Below are 20826 nucleotides of genomic sequence, written 5' to 3' on the forward strand. Positions count from 1 at the left end.
GATAAGTGCACATGTTCATTATGGGAATGAAAAATTGCCAGGAAGTTTGAAGTGTGCCATTTTGGCTTTTTTTAAAATTCATTGGTTGTTTTTTTTTTCCTTTGTTTCTTAAGGAAAACAGGAAAGTCAGATACTTTCTTTGCTTTTGTTTGTAGTTTATTTTGCTGTGGCTGTGTTTCATAACAACATTTAAAGTTTTGTGCTACTTCTAATGAATGAACTGTAACGCTAATGATTTCTACTTTGAAAGGTGTAGAATTCCTTGCTCATTTTTCTTGAAGTCGAAGTTTGATACCTTAACTACACATTCTTAAGTAACATTCTATAGTTTGAGCTGCAGATCACTTCCTGATCTTTCAAGACCCCCCTTTAAACTTCACATTTGAGGATGCTGTCTACTATTGACATGCCAAGTCAGAGCTGATCTCTCACATAACCAGCAGCTTTCATAAGTCTTTATGTCTAAAGCGTTAGTTTGAAGTTCTCAGCAAGTGTGCAACATACAAGGTACTTCAGTTGTAGGAGAGCAGACTCGGTTTCTATTGATGCCAATAGCTTATATTTTTGAAAAAGCTTTTTCGTGGTTAATAAAAGCGTTAAATTTATCCTGGGGACTTATGTGTGTTTACCATGATTCTCATTAATTCCTTATGTAAAAGAAGAGATTTCCTTTAAGCAGCTAATTTTGTAGGGGTTTTTTGTTTGTTTTTTAAGGGCCTTAATGGAAACAAAAGTAAAAAGTGAATATTTCTCATGTTATAAAGATACGTTCTAGCAAACTTAGATAAACAGTAGTTGTTGGTGAGCATTGTCTACAGCATAGAATGGCAGGGAGAAATGAAGCTCACTGAGCTTCATATATTACAGAAAGGGTGACGTTTTATGGAGAAAAGTTTTGGAATCAATGAAGTGGTTGCTGTGTTTCTGTAAACTGATGATGCAGCCTCTTCATGTAACCTGGGCCTTTCAGTCTCCAAACAGAAATAGCGGTATGAAATCTGTCTCTTGTTAAACTACTGATATCGCATCTAAAGCTTCTCTGCTGAACTTACGCATCTGCTGAAGTCTTTGTAAAAATGTTTGTAAAAAAACTTTTTTTTAACCATAAGTGGAAAAAGCACAGAATCAGCATTCTGAACACTTAAGTGTCAGAAGTGCTGTGAAAGTTGTTGGTTCCGTTAACTGGTCTTCGAGTTTTGGGGCATGGGTAGTGGTTTGTTTTTTTTTTTTAGAGTAGAAAGTCAAGTTTATAACAAGTGTTACTTCATGAGTGGGACTAGGTAACTGTTGTGTTTCTGAACAGAGCTCAGGCTTTTATAGACTGAATTTTGGAAGGAATTAAATGCTTACTAATTCCAGAAAGCACCAGACACACTCCAGAAGAAATCTGCCTTAAAGCTTTGATAGTCAAGGGAAACTCATCTAAAAAATTCAGCCGAAGATGAATTTGTTGGATGTTGTACAGTAGGAACCATAAGGCAAAAGGGTGCTTTTGTGGTAGTTTTCAGTCTTCTACTGTGACTCCAGGAAAAAAAGAAAAAAAAAAAAGTTTGATACCTGTGAAGATAGAGATACAACACAGTACTTGGGAATGCAGTTGTTTTAGGCTGGGTGAATTTCACCTTGGAGGCAAGTTAATCTCTTAATATTGAAACATTTCATCTGATTCCTGCCTTTGTTGCTTCCCGATATTCAGCCTTACAGAATTTCTATACTGAGAAACTACTACCTTGAGTGTTTTGTCTTAAGAATAGCAATAAATCTTGGGTGGCTTTTTTTTTCTTTTTTTCTTTTTTCCCTTCAGTTGCTGCCTGCGCCATCCAGTAAAAGTTTCAGCAGTTTAAACCAGAAGAACATCAGAAAACTGTTGTTACTAAGAATGTCATGGATGGGTGTGTGTCTGGACGTGCTGTTTTTGCTGTTCTGTACAAAGACTGTCCCAGACAGATGAGCCAGAGGGGACGATTGCCATAGCTGAATCTCTTCTTCCATACTTTTGTTGTTTGTTATTGCAATGGTTTAGGTGCCTTGAATGTACCATACTGGCAATTTACACACTTCATTTTTTGTTGAATTTTAAAACCTTTTGCTCAGAAAGGGTAGCTGGATTGTCTTAAGGTGAAATGCATGTTTCCCAGTGATGGGTTTGTGCAGACTTCATTGAGATGTTGTGTGTAGTGGTTAATACATTAGCATTAAACAAAAACTTTAATCTGAAATTGATGTGGTCAATCCTTAATGGAGAAGTCTTCAAAATAAACAAAAATTGCTAAGACATTCTTTGAAATCTAACATGCTGGAACTTGAGCTTTGTTAATTTAGTCCCAATTGATTGATCAGATGTTGTAATGACCAGCATTGTTTCAGGAATCTAACTTAGGTGGCTCATCAATATTTAAGACAGACTGAATTTTACTGATGTAGTCAGCAGGGGCAAATAGAGAGGATAGTTACTGAGAGTGCTTAAGATGGATATTCATATCTGGAGGCAAGACTGAGCCAGAATTCCTGACTGAAGTTAAACATTTAAAGTTAACTTTCTGTGGGTTGCTGGTACTATTTCAGGACAGCCCATGATTTTCTCGTTTCATCAGTGTTGGCTGTATGTATCTGGACACAATAATGACGTGATAACTTATTTTTTTCTGCACTGTTGTAAAATGGTTTCAGTTGTGGCTGTATTACCTGGATTTATTCTTCTTGATTCAGTATTTATTGATAACTGTAAGATATGACCTGTACTGGTTTCTGAAGGAGAAAAAAAGGTATCTTAGCTACGTTTCTGTAAGCTTAGTATAGACTGGAACTTTGTGTGTGTGAGGGGGCTGATAGGGAGAAAACTACATTACAGCTGTTTTTTTCTGAGAGTTTGAGATCATTGTTTGAATATGAGTTATTGCATGCTTTGAAATTAAACCACCATAGCTATGGTCGAGTTTGCTGATGGTGTAAACTGCTTGAAGAGCCTATGCTCCTTAAATGTTCAGAACAAAATAAAGCGAGAGCCACAGTGTCTTTAAATTTAAGTCTACATTTATTTTTCTGCAACTTTCTGTATTATGTTATTGGCAAGTATTTTGTATTCACAGTAGTGCAAGAGCCAGATCTGTGTGTGTGTATATGGTTGACAGGAAATAAACAACATCAGCCTCAAACAGTATCATAATCTTCATGATCTTAAAAGTTTAGTCTCATTAAAATGAATAAGTAAATAAGTGTGGTTTGAGTTGTCTGCTGGACTCTGATAGGGCCTACCAAATTTACCCCTTTTGTTAAGATTGAATAGTTGGGTTGGGATTTTCTGTTTTAGTTTAATACTCCTTGTTTTTTGTTAATGCTTAACTTCAGTGACAAGCTGACTTGACTACCTTTCCCACTCCCAATCCTAGGGACTTGCCTTCCCTAATCCTCTCAACTAGAAGGTTAGTGTTGATACTTGCCTGGCCTTTCCTTCTGTGTAAATTTGCTGCAGGTCTAGGATTGTTAATTATTTTCTGGCTAAAATGTAAGGTGAATATAACATTAAAAATAAGCACAAGGTTAAATTCTATTTTTCAGTTATAATTTATTTTCCATTTATAAAGCTGTGAGCAAATGCTTTATTTGAAATTTGTTTTTTCATCAGAGGTAGAGGAAGAAACACATACTTCTAATTGTTATATTATGATTTCGAAGATTTGCTGTCACTTAAATAGATGAACGTGAGTTATGTAGAACTTGATTGATTTTTTTGCATCCCAAAATGAGTTTTACACAAACTTTCCATGCTGAATACCATTTCTTCTGTACTTTGCTGATACCTTTTGATATGCTGTTGTACTGAGGGCAGTCTTCTGTGTAATGCTTGATTTGGCACCATAAGTCCAGCTTGATAAATGGAACTATCATGATTACCGATTCACTAATAGTGTGCTGCCTGATTTGTGTAGCAATATTTGGTGAGCTAACTCACATCTCCCTTATTAGTCTAGCGGTATTCAATCAAAACTCACATGGCTCGATTTCTGAAAGAATTTTGGCCATGCCCATGCAGAAGTCACATGACTGACAGTGAATGATGCAATTAATTAGCAACAGATTACGGATTCTTTTAGATTGCTGCTGATAATTCACTATCTGCAGAGTATGTGAGGTTAACCAAGAATAATGCAAAGTGCATGCAAAGAACTAAGTAATACAGCCTAGTCCCAAGTGTGCTAGGTTATAAAACAAGCTCTGCAGAGATTACTGAGTTTCTCTATCAGCATAGTGGGCTGCATGAGCCTTTTCCAGTAGGTGTCAGCATAGAGGAGGAAGCTTGAGTCACACTAGTCATTATGTTTATTCTGATTGGTGTAAAATTCTCATGCCTTGCTTTTAAAGGTATGGGATAAAAAAGTTCAGAGTGCATGCTCAGTGGTTGTGCCTTTGAGATGGTAGCTTTTGGGATGGAGGTTTGTTTTGGTATTATAATGAGCAGAGTTCACCAAAGGATGGCATTTTGTCAAAAAGATGACAGACTTTTGGCCAGATGGCAGGTAAGCAGTTTGACGCCACCAAGTCCCCATCCCAGTGTTGTTCTTAGAGTCTGTACATCAGGATCTCCTTTGTTGTTGATCCCTAAGGTTGCCTAGGGAATTATTGGAGATCACAGAACTTGGCCACAGACACTCCATTTCTCTCCAACTTCCATTTAATGGCACACCTGTTACACTCTGCTCTTACACCTCTGCAATATCTTAAACAATTATTACATGTATGTGAAGGAGTTTGTGGAATGGCCTTAACTTCAGTACATGTCAATAGAGAACTCGGTCACCATTACTGACTTGACTTCAGGAGTCTCCTTTATTGTTTCTGTGTCAGAGTAAAGTCTTTTTTAATACAGAAATGGTTTCTGCCAATCTGGGTTTGGTCAGACTTGTCTGTGAAGTGTAGTAGCTGTTGAATTGTAGTTATGGATGAGCAAAGCTTAGCAAGTTTATGGGGGAAAAATATGCAAGTAAAACTAAATCATTGTTTTAACTTAATAGTTTAAAAACTTGTAAAAATAAACTGTAACATTTCAAAAGAATGTTAATTAGAAAAAAAAAAAAAAGTTGGCAAAGGAAAAGAGAAATTGCAGTTCAAATTTACCTATCTGCTTTGTGATATAACTAAAAATATGCATAACATGCAAGGGGTGTTTATGTATTGAGAGCTTATATTTTGTGACCAAGTGGTCAGGCACTGGAACAGCCTCTCCAGGGCAGTGGCCATGGCACCGAGCTTGCTGGAGTTCATGAAGAGTCTGGACAATGCTCTCAGACATATGGTCTAATTTTTGGGTGGTCCTGTGTGGAGCCAGGAGTTGGACTTGATTAGCCTTATGAGTCGTTTCCAACTTGGGTCACTGTATGATTCTTTCAAGTGGCTGAAAGTACTGTTTCTGTTGACATCTCTAAGAAGATTCTCTTTAAAACAAGAAATTGTTTAGTAACTTACTTTATCCTTAACTTGAATTACTGCTTTCTATAATTCATCTGAACATCAGTGGTTTCATTCACAAAAAGTCCTAAGGTGTATATGAATGTTTCAGATGCTACCAAATTATTCGCTTGGCAATTAAAACCTTAGTTGGAGGCAGATGTGTTAAATAATGATCTCAGAGATTACTTAGGGTTGATTTTTATATACTATTTTTGGTATTTTTTTCTTCCTGCTTTGCTTCCTTTTTTCCTTTTTCTAATAGGCAGTTGTACCAGGACAATTATGCGAGGACTTGCTAAGTGGAAAAGCTTAGCATGCAATAGAACAAATTATAGGGCTCAAAATCACTTGAATTCAATCACTTTAACTTGTGGAAAGTTATACTTGTTTTTGTTGGTTTTGGTCAGTTTAAGTTGATATGCTTTTATTAATATTCAGTCTTCATAAAAATGAGGAATTAAGTCCTGAGCAGATGATGACCAGATTATGGAAGTGAAAATAAAGTTGTGCAGTAGCTTGTCTTAGTAGTGCAGTAGTTAGGTGAAAATGTTATTACATTTTGTTTAATTTTATTTTATTTTTGGCAATGCAGTGATGCGTGTAAACATAGAGGAGTGACAATACAGTGATACACAGGGGAGTGTTACATTTGCCAAGAGTGAGACTTTCATAGACGTGGTCAGTCTGAATATCTTACAGAGACAAATTGCTTTTTAGATGTTATGAAAGCTGAAGGAGACCAAATTGATAATAGAGCCTTTTCCCTTGTAGAATGAATAGCTGAATTCATGAAAAAGAAGTATTAATGTCTAATCTGAGCCAAAACTAGGAATATGTTATGTACATCTGGTGTTAAATGCAAACATTGCATTATAGTATTGAAGGAGTAAGGTTGTGTAGCAGGAGTGTAACACTGAATATTAAACATCTTTATACAAATATTGCTTTCATGTTCAGATAATGCTTTAGATGTTGGAAAAGCTTTTTGAAGTAGCTATTTATTTAATGACAACTTTCCTTGAGATGTGTTTTGATGAGGGATTATAATGCTGGTATTGTAAGAGCTGATTAACAGGTTTGTTTCATATTTTACTGGAAACATTCTTTTTGGTATACTTTGTGATTTGTCACTTTCAGATATAAAAACAATAATATACATAACTTAGAGGAAACTTGTCAATATGTCCATATAAATGCTTTTTAATGCTGCAAGTAACATTCAGAGCTACTTTAATACAGATTAAAATAGGGTAATTTTTACATCTCTGAAGTATATAAGCAGCAAGGAAACTAAGTTCTTAACAGTTAAAATTTGGTTATTGTATGTGTTAGGAATATGTCATTTCTGTGATCTGGAGCAAGTTTAAGGGTTTTTATCTGTTTTTGTTAGTTCAAATAAGCTTTACCTATATGAGTATAGCATGCAGCAGTCATGGAGTCTAAACACTTCTATGTTTCATAGGAGAGCATTTAGTTTTGAAATACTCAGAATTACTGCTCTGAAAATAAGGCTATGCTTGAACATGAGTGTCAGAAATACATACTGATCATCAAAAACTGCCTGGCTGTTCATGTACTCCAGATGCTAATCTAAGAAGGCAGTTACTGATTTCATAATATTATGATACCTTCACCTCTGTGTTTCTCATGAAACTCGCTTGCTTGCTTGTCTGTCCTTTCAAAACCTTGAAATATGGGGAATTGACTTGAGTACTGTCCTTGTGTTTATAGTTTGAGTGATAACTGTTTAGTTTGAAAAGATGATCCTGAAAGGTTCCTTTCAACCTAAAACATACATATAGCCTTGATTCACACAATTGTGGTACTTTTGCGAACAAAAATTGAGCTGTCGTTCCTCTAAACCATCCTGTATTGCTAGCCAGAAGAGAAGTCATCTTAAAGGTAATTATGTGATGCTGTTGAGCTCAGAATGTGGTAAAGCTTTCTTACTTAGGAGAGTGTTTTGTGTAAAGTCAGCTGATACAGAAGATGATGCCTCATAGATATTTGCAACAGTGCAAGAGAAAAGTAATTGTACCACTATCTGTAATAACTCAGAATTAATACAAGTTGGTCTGGGATGTGACTACAAGTAGGCTTAATTTTGGCGTGTATTGTGTTTGCTACTCGGATAAGAATGAAATATATATGTTGTTTCTGTCAGTAACGTTATCCAATTGTCTTTATTAGTCCTGTTACAACCCAGGGATCACAAACACAGCAACTGCAGAAGCATTATGGCATTACCTCACCTATCAGTTTAGCTGCCCCCAAGGAGATTGACTGCATGCTTACCCAGAAATTGATTGAAACCCTTAAACCCTACGGTGTATTTGAAGAGGAAGAAGAACTGCAACGCAGGTGAGTAAACACAATTGCACCAGTTTTCTCTTATCTCAACATTCACATGGTTAACAACTGAACCCCAAGCATGTTTGCATTCTTTCAGATGCTTTTTTAAAAGCTTCCTGAAATACTGAATTTATTTTGTACCCTCAAGAGGAGTGTGTTAGAACGTAGAGATTAAAATAGCCTTTAAATATAGAAGATTGGCTTGCATTTTTTTCCCGTAACTGTTTTGTTCTGGTTGCTCATCTTTTTTTTTTTTTTTCTGTGTTAATAAGCTTGTTAGAATTTTTTTTTTTTTCACTGTTCTTTAAGATTCATGTGGTTTAATCAGTTTTTATTTTTTGAAAGTGAGTAGAATCCATTTATCTAAAATGTGCGTAGACCTTGCACGCTTGCATTGCTTCAAAACTTAAATTTCTGAAATATCTTTTAAGGAAGAAAAAGTGGTGTGACTATTTTAAGAGTGATTTTGTTTCACTGTATTTTAGAGATAAGATCTATAATTAGATCTACAATGTTACTCTAGTCGATTCATCATATGATGATAATCAAGGTCTTAAAAGTATTACTGTACTCTTATGTTCGTGGTCTGTGATTCTGCTGTTTTATCAATAGGATTTTAATTTTGGGAAAACTAAACAACCTGGTAAAGGAATGGATACGAGAAATCAGTGAAAGCAAGGTATGGATATCTTTTACTTGAAATAATTCGGTCTAAGACTGCTGTATATATATTTTCAATATATATTACCAATTTTAAAATGATGCATCATAGAAGAAAACTCTAGTTGTTTTTTTTTTAGCTGTTTTTTTTTTTTTTTTGAGCATGTTTAGAGTTGTATTCATTCTTTGTGCTTCTCTTCTGAAATGAGCATTTAGACAAGTACAAGGTTATTTAAAAAAAAAGAAAAGAATAAGAAGAGAAGACATTATGAAAGAACAAAGCACATTATGTACAAGTTGCTCCTTGGAAACAAAATAAAGACTGGATCTTGACTGGTGTAAGATCAGAAACTACTTGAAGTTCATCCAACATATATTATTTTATAGTTTGTTTTCAATTTCTTCATGTCTTTTGCTGTGTGACTACCCGTGAATTTTAAACATAATGCATCCTGTTCTGAAATGATAACTATCTGGCCAGTGTGAAGCTGTGGCTTTAAAAGTTCTTTAAACATACAAACCTAGGAACTGTAGTATCTTTATGATAGTAAATGTAACTAAACAATTTTATTGCAAAATAACTTTTCTCACAAACTTACCTTAAAGAATGTAATCTTGATGTCTCTAAATGAAAGTAATTTAATAAACATTGATATTGTAAATGATATTTTTCTGTTGCTTTAAATTAAGATGTCATAATTTTGAAGTCAGCTTAAAGTGCTTGAACATTAAGAAAGGTGAGTTGAGCATCTGTAATATTTTGAAGCTCCTGAGGTATAGAACTGCTGAAATGATTACCAAGACTGAAGCAGTAATGTTTAGTGTAGTTGTGATGTTACAAATAAGTTTCACAAATGCAAAACATACTTTTTTTTAAAATTCAAAATGGCATCTATATAAGGAATGAACTGCTATTCAGAAAGATGTTAATTTGTAATAACATGAATTTTATGGATATTTTTCCTTTTATAATACATGTGTCATTATAATTTGCTAAAGTAAAAATAACCAATTTTATTTGCTCTGTTTAGAATCTTCCACAGTCTGTAATAGAAAATGTTGGAGGAAAAATTTTTACATTTGGATCCTATAGATTAGGGGTCCATACGAAAGGTAAAATTTGCATTTATTATAAAAACTGTTTTGTGTTTGAGATATGACAAATCTCTAAATGTCGTGAGATTTTTGTCAGCCAATTTTAGTCTTTGTTGTAAGTTAAAACATGGATCTATCCATGTTCCTGTGGGTTGGAAAAATCAGGGAGGGGGGGAACATTGGAAATGGCTTAAAAAAACCAAAAAAACCCAAGAAGGTTGCATACTTGGCTTCTCATGGCTTCTTCATTTTGAAAATTATTGCAAATATGGTAAAATAAAAGGATATATGTATTGTGTGTGTTGTGGCATGAACATTTTAAAGTCATTCCCAGTCAACTCTGGGAGCAGCTATAGAAAGAAAAACTAAATTTTGTTTTATTCTAGAAGAAAAATCTGACTACTGTTGGCATTTCATGTGTGTAAAGTGTGAGTAACCTACTTGCATCAATGAACATTTACAGGTGCTGATATTGATGCCCTATGTGTTGCACCAAGACATGTTGAAAGAAGTGATTTTTTCACATCATTTTATGAAAAACTGAAACAGCAAGAAGAAGTAAAAGATTTGAGGGTATGTGATCTACTTAATAGAGCTGGCTGAAGTGATAATGTTGAAAAGTGCAAGATGGTTCCTTAAATAAGTAATTGCAAATTTACTGTCAAGGTTTGCAGTGGATTTTTAGTTGAATTGTTGCAAAATGTATCAACATATGTGAAATATTTAGAGATTCTTGCAATTTTTTTGTTTGTTTGTTTGCTTCATTTGCTGGATACAATAGTTTCAAAGTCTGGATGACAGAAGAAACTCCTGGCCTTGTGTTGTAAAATTTTTGCTTGATTTCTGTGGCAGAGGCAAATGTAAAAGTATTCTGTCCTGATCTCTTTCAGGGTAATTTGTTTTTGATGAAAGTTTTAAAAACAGTAGCACAACAGTATACTTTTTAATGTTGTGCATATGTAAGCCATTGCAGTGATTGATATTTACTAGATATTTTATGTTGTCTGTCAGCTGTGACTCTGAAAATCGAGGATGCATTTTTAGATGCTTGTGCAAGATTGCCATTGCGTAAAGATGAAGATTTCCCTCCTAGGAAAGAAAAAGACAGTAGCAAAAAAAAAATTTTGTTCTCTATTATACCTGAATGACAAACTGTCCTAGGTCAGCTACTGAGAGTTTTCATTTTTCATAGTGTGAGGTTAGAGTGGAATTTCTCAGCTTCAGTTCTTTCTCCTTAGCTGAAGATAATTGCTGGCAAATGTTAAATGTTCTTTGGTTTAGTTCAACTCTGTCCTAAAATAAACTTGTCTGTCTCTGCAGTGTTCTCTTGCTCCGTGCATCTCATAGTTAGTAACTGCATCAGTGTAGTGCAAACATCTGGTGGTAATGCTGCGTGCACTGAAACTACTGTTTTAATGCTTTGTTGTCTGAGCTGTTTTTAATTTCAAAGTTTACTATAAATTTCTTTAGCTGTGATTCAAGCTTTTAAAAAACAGTTCTCTGCATATTTGCATGTAGTCTGAAGTTCAGTTCAGGAAGGTGGTATTCTAGCAGATTGCAGAGTAGATATGATATTTCTTACTTTTGTCAAAGATGCTATTTGTTTGATATCTCATTAATGACCCATTTAGAAAAGATAATTTATTTTTTTTTTTATGTGAATGAAATTGTCTTTTTGTCATTTCTCATATAATATTGATTGCAGAAACAATAGAAAATAAGATACTTTTGTTAAAATAAAAATCTCCATAGGTTGTCTTAGAATATTTAGAGGAAAATGAGAGAAAAAGAAGCTTGACTGTGACGTACAGTGTAGTGAGGGGAAAAAAATGTTGGACCTAGAGGTAACATCATCTGAGCTGGCTGGTGTGAATTTGGGTTGTAAGTTAAATCAAGGCATCTGTAGTACATAACAGATCAGTGTTTAATTCCTCATTGGTGGAAAAACATGTAGCTAAGCAATAAAACTGGAAGCAGAGGAAAGCATGTATATATGTGGTATTTCCTTATGATTGTTCAGATCTACTGGCATTGCTTGTTTTTCTTTATAGTGAAAGTAAAATACAACTTTTTTTTTTCCCCTAGGCTGTTGAAGAAGCTTTTGTCCCAGTTATTAAACTATGTTTTGATGGAATAGAGGTAAAGATTTTACATTTTATTTTGGTAGAACATGGTTAAAACAAAGATTTCAGCATTTCCTTAAATAATATTGATGAATACAAATTCTATTAAAGTGACTGTACTAAATTCATATTCACGTAATTGACAACAGTCCTTGGTTGTGAAACTTCAAAGCGCACCTTTAAAACTGGCCTTTCTTAACCTGTTAAAGAAGTTGTGTGAAGATCTCCTTGTTCTTTTATTTGTTTGTTTTACTCTTACTCACTTATATTGATTATTTACTGACCTATAGGGTACCAGTATTAGCATTATTAAAGAATTAACGTTGAAAATAATTTAGTTTATAAATTTCTTCAGTAGGTTTTTTACTCTTAGTTATTAACTGCTCAAATCTCAAATTCAGATGTGCTTTAATAGCTTATACTTAAAGGAAAAACTTAAAAACGTGTTGCTGAAGGGAGTTAGCTAGCCCCTTCACCCCTATCTCTTCATGCTTTTGCTAAGGTGACCAGAATTATTGTTTCTGTCCATTTTGTCTGTAGCCTCACAGAACAGTTCTTGTGGAGTGATAAACTTGCTTAACCTGATTTTTACTATTTTGGGACATGCTGAAGAAAACGTTTCTGTTTTCTTAGAAGAAAATACTATAAATCTTTTTTCAGACTATCTTACAGACAACCTGTCACTTTCCTGATGACAAGACAAAAATATATGATAAAAATATACATGTTCATATACAATTTCTCAGAGTTCTACCTGAATAAAACTCTAACTGGTGGGTGTAAGAAGGATAGTTCACAGTGAGGAAAAAATACCTCTGCTAATTATCTGACATGTTACACAGTTTGAAGAGTAGTCGTAGTTGGGTGTAGCACTGTGTGTAAGACGTGAGAGCTCATTCTCTCCCAGTGTCATTTGGATCTCTTCCTTGCAATTATAACCGTCCTCAGGGTACTGGCAGTTTCCGAGTCTCAAGAAGATGATGAATCATCTCACAATTCCAGCTTTACTTTTTTGTATTTTTTGACATTTATGTAAGTTGATGCTTAGCTGGAGAGAAGTACTTATTCCAAATTAGAGAGATGGTATGCAGAGGTATGTGATACTATATGGTAAGCTAGAATATGATTTTTCATTTATTTCAGACAATTTATTATTGTCTGTACAGTTGGACACTAGGAACATTCTTCTGGATAACATTTTCTGTTTACTTAGCTCAGATATACTAAATATTGAAACTTGTCATAGGTATTGTTGGTTGTTTGTATTCTTTTTTTCACTCACGTTCTAACCAATATTTACTCTCTCTGTAATATTGAAAAGTGAAAACGGGAACTAAAAGGACTATCTACTATAAAGTGTAATATTATTTAGCTCTGCTTCACTTATCTGTAAATGATGGAATATGGTGGCTTAGATTTATGAATGGAGACTTAACCCATATTTCTGACGGTATAGTAAATAGATCTCTTGTCTTGAACAAACTCATGGTAAGAAGTTGTCTTATGTGCAGGTGTTGTTTCTGATGGTTTTGTTTGTGTCAAGTACACTAGGATTGGAAGATTTTTCTTTAGTTTTTCTTTAATAATAAAGGCAGAAGATGCCAGGAGTTACTTTCTCTTCTGTGAAGAAAACATTTAGATCTGAGGAAAAGGCCTCAGTTATCAGTTAGTGGGCCTCAGTTATGTAGTGATCTTGTCAGTTAGATTTCAAAATTTTCTGTTAGTTGTGTTTTATATTGGTAGTATATATTGCTTAAAATAAGAAGGAATATTCTTGATTTTTGCTTCTTCCTGTAGATAAATAATTTGTTTTGTTCTGGCCACAAAATGTTACAGAGTAGGTAGTTTGTTTCCTGATTTGGAATATCTTTATTATTGAAGAACTTTTGAGCTGCTAGGCTTTCTAATGGTCATAGCAGTTCATTTTGAATTTACTTCAGTGAGAAGTGTAGAGTGATAGTTGCTCAGAAATTAATGCCTTCTATTTTATTATCTTGGCTCATGGACATCAGGCACATATGTTGGTGGTCTGGCAGTAGAGGTGGAACTCTCTGGAGAATATTCAGTTATATTTTGTTGCCATGTGACAGATGGCAATAGAGGAACAGTCTGACAAAATGGCTTCTGATGTGTTAGTGCTTTAGAAGCAAAGGTGTGAGATTGAATTCTTCCATGTGGGGAAAAAATGTGAAGCTGCATTCTGGATAACCATGCAGATTTTTACGAGTGTGGCATGCAGACTCTTGTTCATCATTGATGAAAATGTGTAGTTGTGTAGTGACTGTGTTGAAAAGTGTTTTTTAACTGAGAGTCTTTTCTGTCAAATAATATTATTCTGCTCTTCGTATCTGTTGTAGTTCTCTGGAACTAAATAGAAGGCATTACTTTTGGAGCAACTGACATAGTATTTCTAGCTCAAAAAGAAACTTCTGCTTTTTCTGTAATTTGGTGACAGTGTCAACTATTTCAGTTCATTCTGGCTTACATTTTCATAATTCACAAAATTCTACTGTGCCAGTATTCTGGACCTAGAAGTGGTATTTATCTCTAGAGGATTTTTATATTAACAGTGGGTATAATTTTTATGCACTGGTCTTAATATATATTTTACCCTCTTGGAAAAGGGGTCATAAAATGGACAGAACACCTAAAAATGGTTCATTTAATGATTGTGGGGGGTGTTACTGTGTGTTGTTTAAATAGATTAGTTATACTAGAAAGAGTGCTGTACTTAGTGCTAGTCAACTTTATGAAAATGGATTACAGAAGAGAAAAAGAGCTATCTAATGTTTTTCTATTTTTTTCTTTGTTTAAAGATTGATATTTTGTTTGCAAGATTAGCACTGCAAACTATTCCTGAGGACTTAGACCTCCGAGATGATAGCCTACTTAAAAATTTAGACATTAGATGCATAAGAAGTCTTAATGGTATGTATATGCAAATTTTATACAGACTTTGTCAAATCTTTTGATAAGTATCGTAGATTGTTTGATGAGTTACAGACTTAGCTAAAAATGCAGGAACTCCATATCAGAGTTGTTTTTTTGTTGGCCAGATTTTTATGAAGCTTTTCCTTTCAGTTGTATAAATGATGCCTTGTAGAAACTAGTAAGACTGCAAGACTTTTAATGTATAGCACTACCTATTTCTATATAAATAAAGACGTCTGCATATTTTAAAAGTTCTGTATGCTTTAGTATGCATAAACTTATACAGAATTACTTAAAGGATATCTGTTGGGGATCTCAAAATACTCCCAGCTTGTAGTAGTTTACCAGCTTGAATAACTCTTACATTTCTGTAATACTACAGCTTAAAAAATACCTATTTATGGAGGGGAGGATCGACCCTACAGCCAATATGCAACTTGGCACACGAGGGAGAGGAGCACATGTATCACTGGTTTCTGTACAGTCTGAACATTTGATAATATCAAGTGAAAATTGTACATTTTTGGCAATGGGGTGCTAGGCTTATCCCAATTCCCATTGTTTTGTAAAATTCGTCCTTGTGCGGTTTCTAGAATTCATGTTTGCCTTTTAACATTTTCCTCCAATTCTTTAGGAGAATATATAAAACTTTTTTTTTTTTTTTTTTTTTCAACCAGCTCTCTTCAGCTTGTATTAACTATTATTATTATTCTTTTAAATAAGGCAAGTAATATAATTGCATACAATGTTATTCTTTAAGCCTGAAGATATCTAGTAATGATACATTGTATATGTTGAAACCCTGTTCTCTTTAGCTTGTTCTTGTGGTAAATTCCTGCAAGCTTTGTCATGAGGCTTCCAGGCTTTCTGTGCTGCTTTAAAAACAAGATGAAAACAAGTGACAAAATAATCAAGTTTTCAGATTCAAAACAACAGCTTTGAAGTACCAAATAAGCTTCTAGCATGCTGATCTAAAAATTTTAAATTTTAAGGTGTGAGAGAAGAAGAGAGCAAAAAAACTTGAGGCAGCAAATGTAATAGGTTTTCTTGTATTGGCAGGTTGCCGGGTAACCGATGAAATTCTGCATCTAGTACCAAACATTGACAACTTCAGGTTAACACTGAGAGCTATCAAACTGTGGGCAAAACGTAAGCAGTTTTATTCCAAAACTTGTGAAGTTTTCATTAACTCTTAAGGTTGCTGATAACTCTCTCTTTTTTGTCTCTTTCCTTCTCAATTTACAGGCCACAACATCTATTCCAATATACTAGGTTTCCTTGGCGGTGTTTCCTGGGCTATGCTAGTAGCAAGAACTTGCCAGCTTTATCCAAATGCAATAGCATCAACTCTTGTACATAAATTTTTCTTGGTGTTTTCTAAATGGTATGTTTTTTTAAAATTTAGTTTACGCTAAAATAAAATTGTTTTGTAGACACTAAATTTTAGTCCTGTTTTTATGGTATCTTTTTCAGCTACTACCAGATTAAGTTAATAGAGATGAGCATTATTCTTGCTGCCAGAAAGTAGTTAGCTTGGGTTTTTCAATAAAAGTCATCCAACAAGTCTTTTTCTTAAAGTAACTGAAACAAAAATATTTAGTTTTTTAATGATTTTTTTTTTAAGTATTTGTTATAAATCAGAATTACCCTTCATCCTTATATAAGGCTAAATAAGAACAGGCATCAGAAATCTGAAGTCTTTTGACATTCAGATACTGAGATGATGGTGAAAGAAGGTATATCAGTAACTGGTATAGGCATATAACTTAAATACAGTTCAAGAGAACCAGTGGCAAGTTTTTTTGTTGTTGATTTTTTATTTTTTAAATTTTGTGAATGTGGAATGAAGGTGTTTGGTTTCGTATTACTGAGATAGTTACCTTAGAAAGCTGGTTTGTATAACTGAGGGGAACAATGGGGAAGTTCCAATTAAATTTAAAATGAACTGGATAGAAGTATACTTTGCAGGTTATGAACACTGCTTCTCCTGAAGGAACATCTCTGGAGACCGTATTGTTCATGAGACATGGACATATGTTTAGAATCATTGCAGCAAAATGTACCTTTATTTCAAGCATAGGAGCTTTTTCTTAGTTCTGTAGTTTTGCTGTTCTGAATTCATAGGTTTTATAACCTCTGAGGATAGAGCATATTGAGTCTGATACAGAAAAATTGGTTTTAGGCTCTATTTGTGCCTTACACTGCTGTACATTTTATCTATGCATTCCATAGGAGCATTAATTTATGAATACCAATTACCTGCTCTCTGCTCTTTATAAGGAAGATTAGCTGTGTTTGTGATGGTAGAGACATCTAGAGCATAAGTGGTGTTTCTGTGTTTTAGTGTTTCTTTCAGTATGGTTTCTTTTTGCAATTTGGATTGGAAAATTCTTTCCTTTTAAGAATGTATTTTTTTTAATGTTGCTACAGAGCAATTATCATGCTAGCTGCTTTTGTATTTTGTCTATGGAAGGGCTAGCATGAAGATGGATTCAGTATCAGTTTTCACTGAGGAGAATTTATAGTAGTTTACTTCAGTTACCTAAAGTACTTGTTTAAAAGTTCCAAAACGTTAGAAATTAATTGTTCTGATGTTCTGGAGAAGCCAATTAAAGCTATGATGTAGTTCAACACTAGAAGTTATGGGAAGAACTACATTTAGTCCAGCTTTGTCTTGAGAAAATGATGCTTGAGAAGAGTTAAGAAGAGTCACATTCAGAAGTATTGTTTGTTGAACATACATGGTTGTATCCAATAGTCTTATTCAGTGCTACAATCTTTTTGAACAGGGAATGGCCAAATCCAGTGCTATTGAAACAACCAGAAGAATGCAATCTTAATTTGCCTGTATGGGACCCAAGGGTTAGTGTATTATTTTTTCCCCTATAAGTCACACTGTACAATAAATTCAGTTGCTTAAAGAATAGTAGGTGAACTTCATTGTAGATTTAATAAAATTAATATCTGGGTATGTCTTCTTCATAGTAGTCTGTGATTTTCCTGAATATGCAGCAAAGCTTAATTTTGTAAACTTACTGCTTGAAGGACACTTGCTGAACAATGTATTTTTTACTACAGCTTTTGTAACAGGTGTTCTTAAGTATCCATTATAACTAGATATGCCTTGCAACAGTGCATTTTTGAAAAATTACTTATCTTAAAACTTTTCTGTCAGACTTAAGGTCTGTTAATTTTTGCAATTATAGTGAATTCACTTCAATACAACCATCACAGTTGGGTGGGTTCTGTTATACGTAACTGTATATGTAAACGTCTCTTCATCTTGAACCAAAGAAGATCATATCTCGATGTCTTAAGTTTTTGGTTATGCTGTTTACAATCTTTGTAGCACCCATATCAAAGGCTTTGGACATGAATATCCTTCAGATAGTCAAAGAAACAGCTTGCCACAGACACATAGTCATATTCAAAGATTTCAGTATAGGATAGTGTGGATGTATTTAGTGTTGTTTTACCAGTTTTAAATTACTTAATGTTCAACTTATCATTTCGGGGCAATAGTGTAAGCACCAGAGATTGAGTTTTGAGACCATTAGTATTTTAAATAAAAAATGTTTTTTTGATTGACAGATGTCCACATGTAAGCAGTGTGAGACAAAGAATATTTACTGTTATCAACTGTTATTACTGGGACAGTGGATTTGAGATCAGTATGTGATACTACAGAATTGTCTGTGCAGCTAGACATAGTGGGACAAGTTATGATAGGGCTTTATCTTTACTACCTACAAGATTGCTACCCTAATGCCATTTTAAATGTATTTTGTGTGTGCGTGTGTGTGTGTTGTCCCTCCTTTTTTGTTTCCCTGTGTACTGTTCAATAAAAGATATATTAACGCAAGCGTTGCTTCACTCAGGATACCTAGAGCCTCAATTTTTAGGCTGGCTCTTTATTTTCCATAATCCAAGAAATAAAGTATAAATATTTTTCACAATGTCTGAAAACAGTCATTCCTGTGAAGATGCTCATGTGGTGATGAAGTATCCTTGTTTTGATGTAATACCAAGCTAGTTTCTATTAAAGGGAATGAAATGGTTCTTTTCAGTTGGTATTTCTGGATTTCTGCATCTTATGTGCTGACTGGTTATGGTCCTCCCACATCACTGGTTCAGAATAGTGTCCTTTGTCAAAGCATTATCCTTGTATTCTAAAATTTTTCTGAACTATTTGTAAATTTACTTGGTCGACAGACTGAGGTCTCTTAGAACTTGATTCAATTTTAGCAAAGGGAGAAATCCAAATTTGTTAACTTATCTGTATGCTTGAAGATAAACTGATTGGCTGTTGTTATGTATAGGTAAACCCCAGTGATAGGTACCATCTTATGCCTATAATTACACCAGCATACCCACAGCAGAACTCTACCTACAATGTGTCCGTTTCCACACGGATGGTCATGGTTGAGGAATTTAAACAAGGTAAGTATTTATCTTATGCTCTCTATATAAATGTATTCAAAAAGATTTTAAATAGTTCAATTTTGGGTATACTTTGGGGTGGGGGGATATTAAGTAACTTTGTAATGTGAGAATCTATTTTGAGAGAGATGAAGCTAGTCTGTTACACCTGGGTGGCTTGAAGTTCTAAATTCAGCAAGGAATTCTGTGGTTCAGTCAAGAATTCTTCTTAACTTTTAGAAACCGAGGGTGATTAATTAGTGCCTAGTGCTCTGAAAATCGCATCTTCGATTTTTAGGTTTGTTTATGGCTTGTGTCCTGCCACATAGATTAGTAACTGCCATCAGGTGGGATTGCTGACCTTAATATAAGGCAATGTATATAAGGCTTTCTCTGAATTTACTAGTTTATTCTAGTTATCTACTTCAATAACTACAGTAGCTAAAAGATAATGTAATCAAAGCAAGAAGTAGGCTTGGTACAGAGGGGCATCCACTGGTAGTTCTCATTGGGCAGTAGCTCATTTTCTTATTGTTTCTTTGCCCCTGTCATCATAAAAAACAAACAAAAAAAACCGTTGCACAGATGACTGAAACAAAGCTTGTATAGATGATTGAAGCAGTGAAAGACATCTGTCTTTGGAGTGAACATGGAGTGAACTCTGGTGAACATGAAAATTTAAATTTTGCTGTGTACACTACAAAGAAAACAAAGATGTAATCATCAGTCAGAATTAATTTTGAGTTTGTTTTTTGAAAAATTATCTGTGTAAATAATTACTTAAGGTCTGAATTGAATGTAAAGCTCATTGGTAGATTCCTTTTGAATTTGAAGGGGGAAAATTACCTACAATAACATCTGCTAAGTTAATAAATAAGCTGTTTTTCTGTGGATATAAGATTGTATTTAAAAAAAAAAAAAAAAAAAGCTTAAATGTTTTTCTATAATTTAGGTCTTGCTATCACAGATGAAATTTTGCTGAGTAAGGCAGAGTGGTCCAAACTTTTTGAAGCTCCAAACTTCTTTCAAAAGTACAAGTATGTATTTTATGGCATGGCAGAATATTTAAGTTTTATCAGTTAAAATACTTAATGATGCTCTAGTGCAGGATCTTAAATATATTTGACATCTAATAAGTGTTTTGTTAGGATATTTCTATATAGGAGAAAATGCACTATTACCCTTTCTCTTAGAAAATGAGCCATATAATCAGATACCCTTTGTGTCTTTAGGGTGTAATTCAGAAGCCTGTTAGTTTGTGACCCAGTGTTTAGAATTTCACTATTTAAATATAGAATTGGTATGTTGCCAATAAAATTGAAGATAAATCAGCTGGTTTGACTGGTGTAAAAGTTATCTGTTGGTTTCAGTAAGCATTCTAGATATGGGTCTTGTCTCTCAGGAGAATCAAGATGTTAAAATAACTAATTATGGAGGTCAATGTTCAAGATGAATACATACTTGATACTGTGTGTTTTCTTTTGTCATTGCAGACAACAGTTCACTCTGATAATAAAGCATTTTTGCATTTGTGTTGACTAACTACCAGATGTACTAGCTACTACTGGACTTTTTTCATTAAAGCTTAAGGCTTTTGGCTCTTTATTAATACATTTTCACATCTAGCTTTGCTAATTTTGTAATGTTTCTACAATAAGAGGAAAATTGAAGTTGACATAACGTTTTTAGGGTTTCTAGTAATATACTTGTGGGGCAGAAGCTTGTTAAATGTATATTGATGAAAGTTGTATTTTTATAATAAATATGAATTATTAAATATGGACTACATCTTCTTTGC

At 34.0% G+C, this 20826-nt stretch overlaps 1 protein-coding gene across 4 annotated transcripts in view; it reads left to right on the forward strand.

Moving 5' to 3' along the window:
- PAPOLA (poly(A) polymerase alpha) overlaps positions 1–20826 on the forward strand; it is a 40533-nt gene that overhangs the window by 1474 nt on the left and 18233 nt on the right. For all 4 annotated transcript variants that reach the window (XM_031593029.2, XM_031593028.2, XM_031593027.2 and 1 more), the window contains exons 2-12: positions 7639–7809; positions 8413–8479; positions 9492–9573; positions 10019–10128; positions 11641–11694; positions 14495–14606; positions 15669–15758; positions 15855–15993; positions 17399–17471; positions 18929–19049; positions 19981–20065. In XM_031593029.2, the coding sequence (XP_031448889.1) occupies positions 7639–7809; positions 8413–8479; positions 9492–9573; positions 10019–10128; positions 11641–11694; positions 14495–14606; positions 15669–15758; positions 15855–15993; positions 17399–17471; positions 18929–19049; positions 19981–20065 (1104 nt within the window). The remainder of the gene's footprint in view (positions 1–7638; positions 7810–8412; positions 8480–9491; positions 9574–10018; positions 10129–11640; positions 11695–14494; positions 14607–15668; positions 15759–15854; positions 15994–17398; positions 17472–18928; positions 19050–19980; positions 20066–20826) is intronic.

Source organism: Phasianus colchicus, chromosome 5 (assembly GCF_987193195.1).
Source record: "Phasianus colchicus chromosome 5, bPhaCol1.hap1.1, whole genome shotgun sequence".
NCBI classification, from domain to species: Eukaryota; Metazoa; Chordata; class Aves; order Galliformes; family Phasianidae; genus Phasianus; species Phasianus colchicus.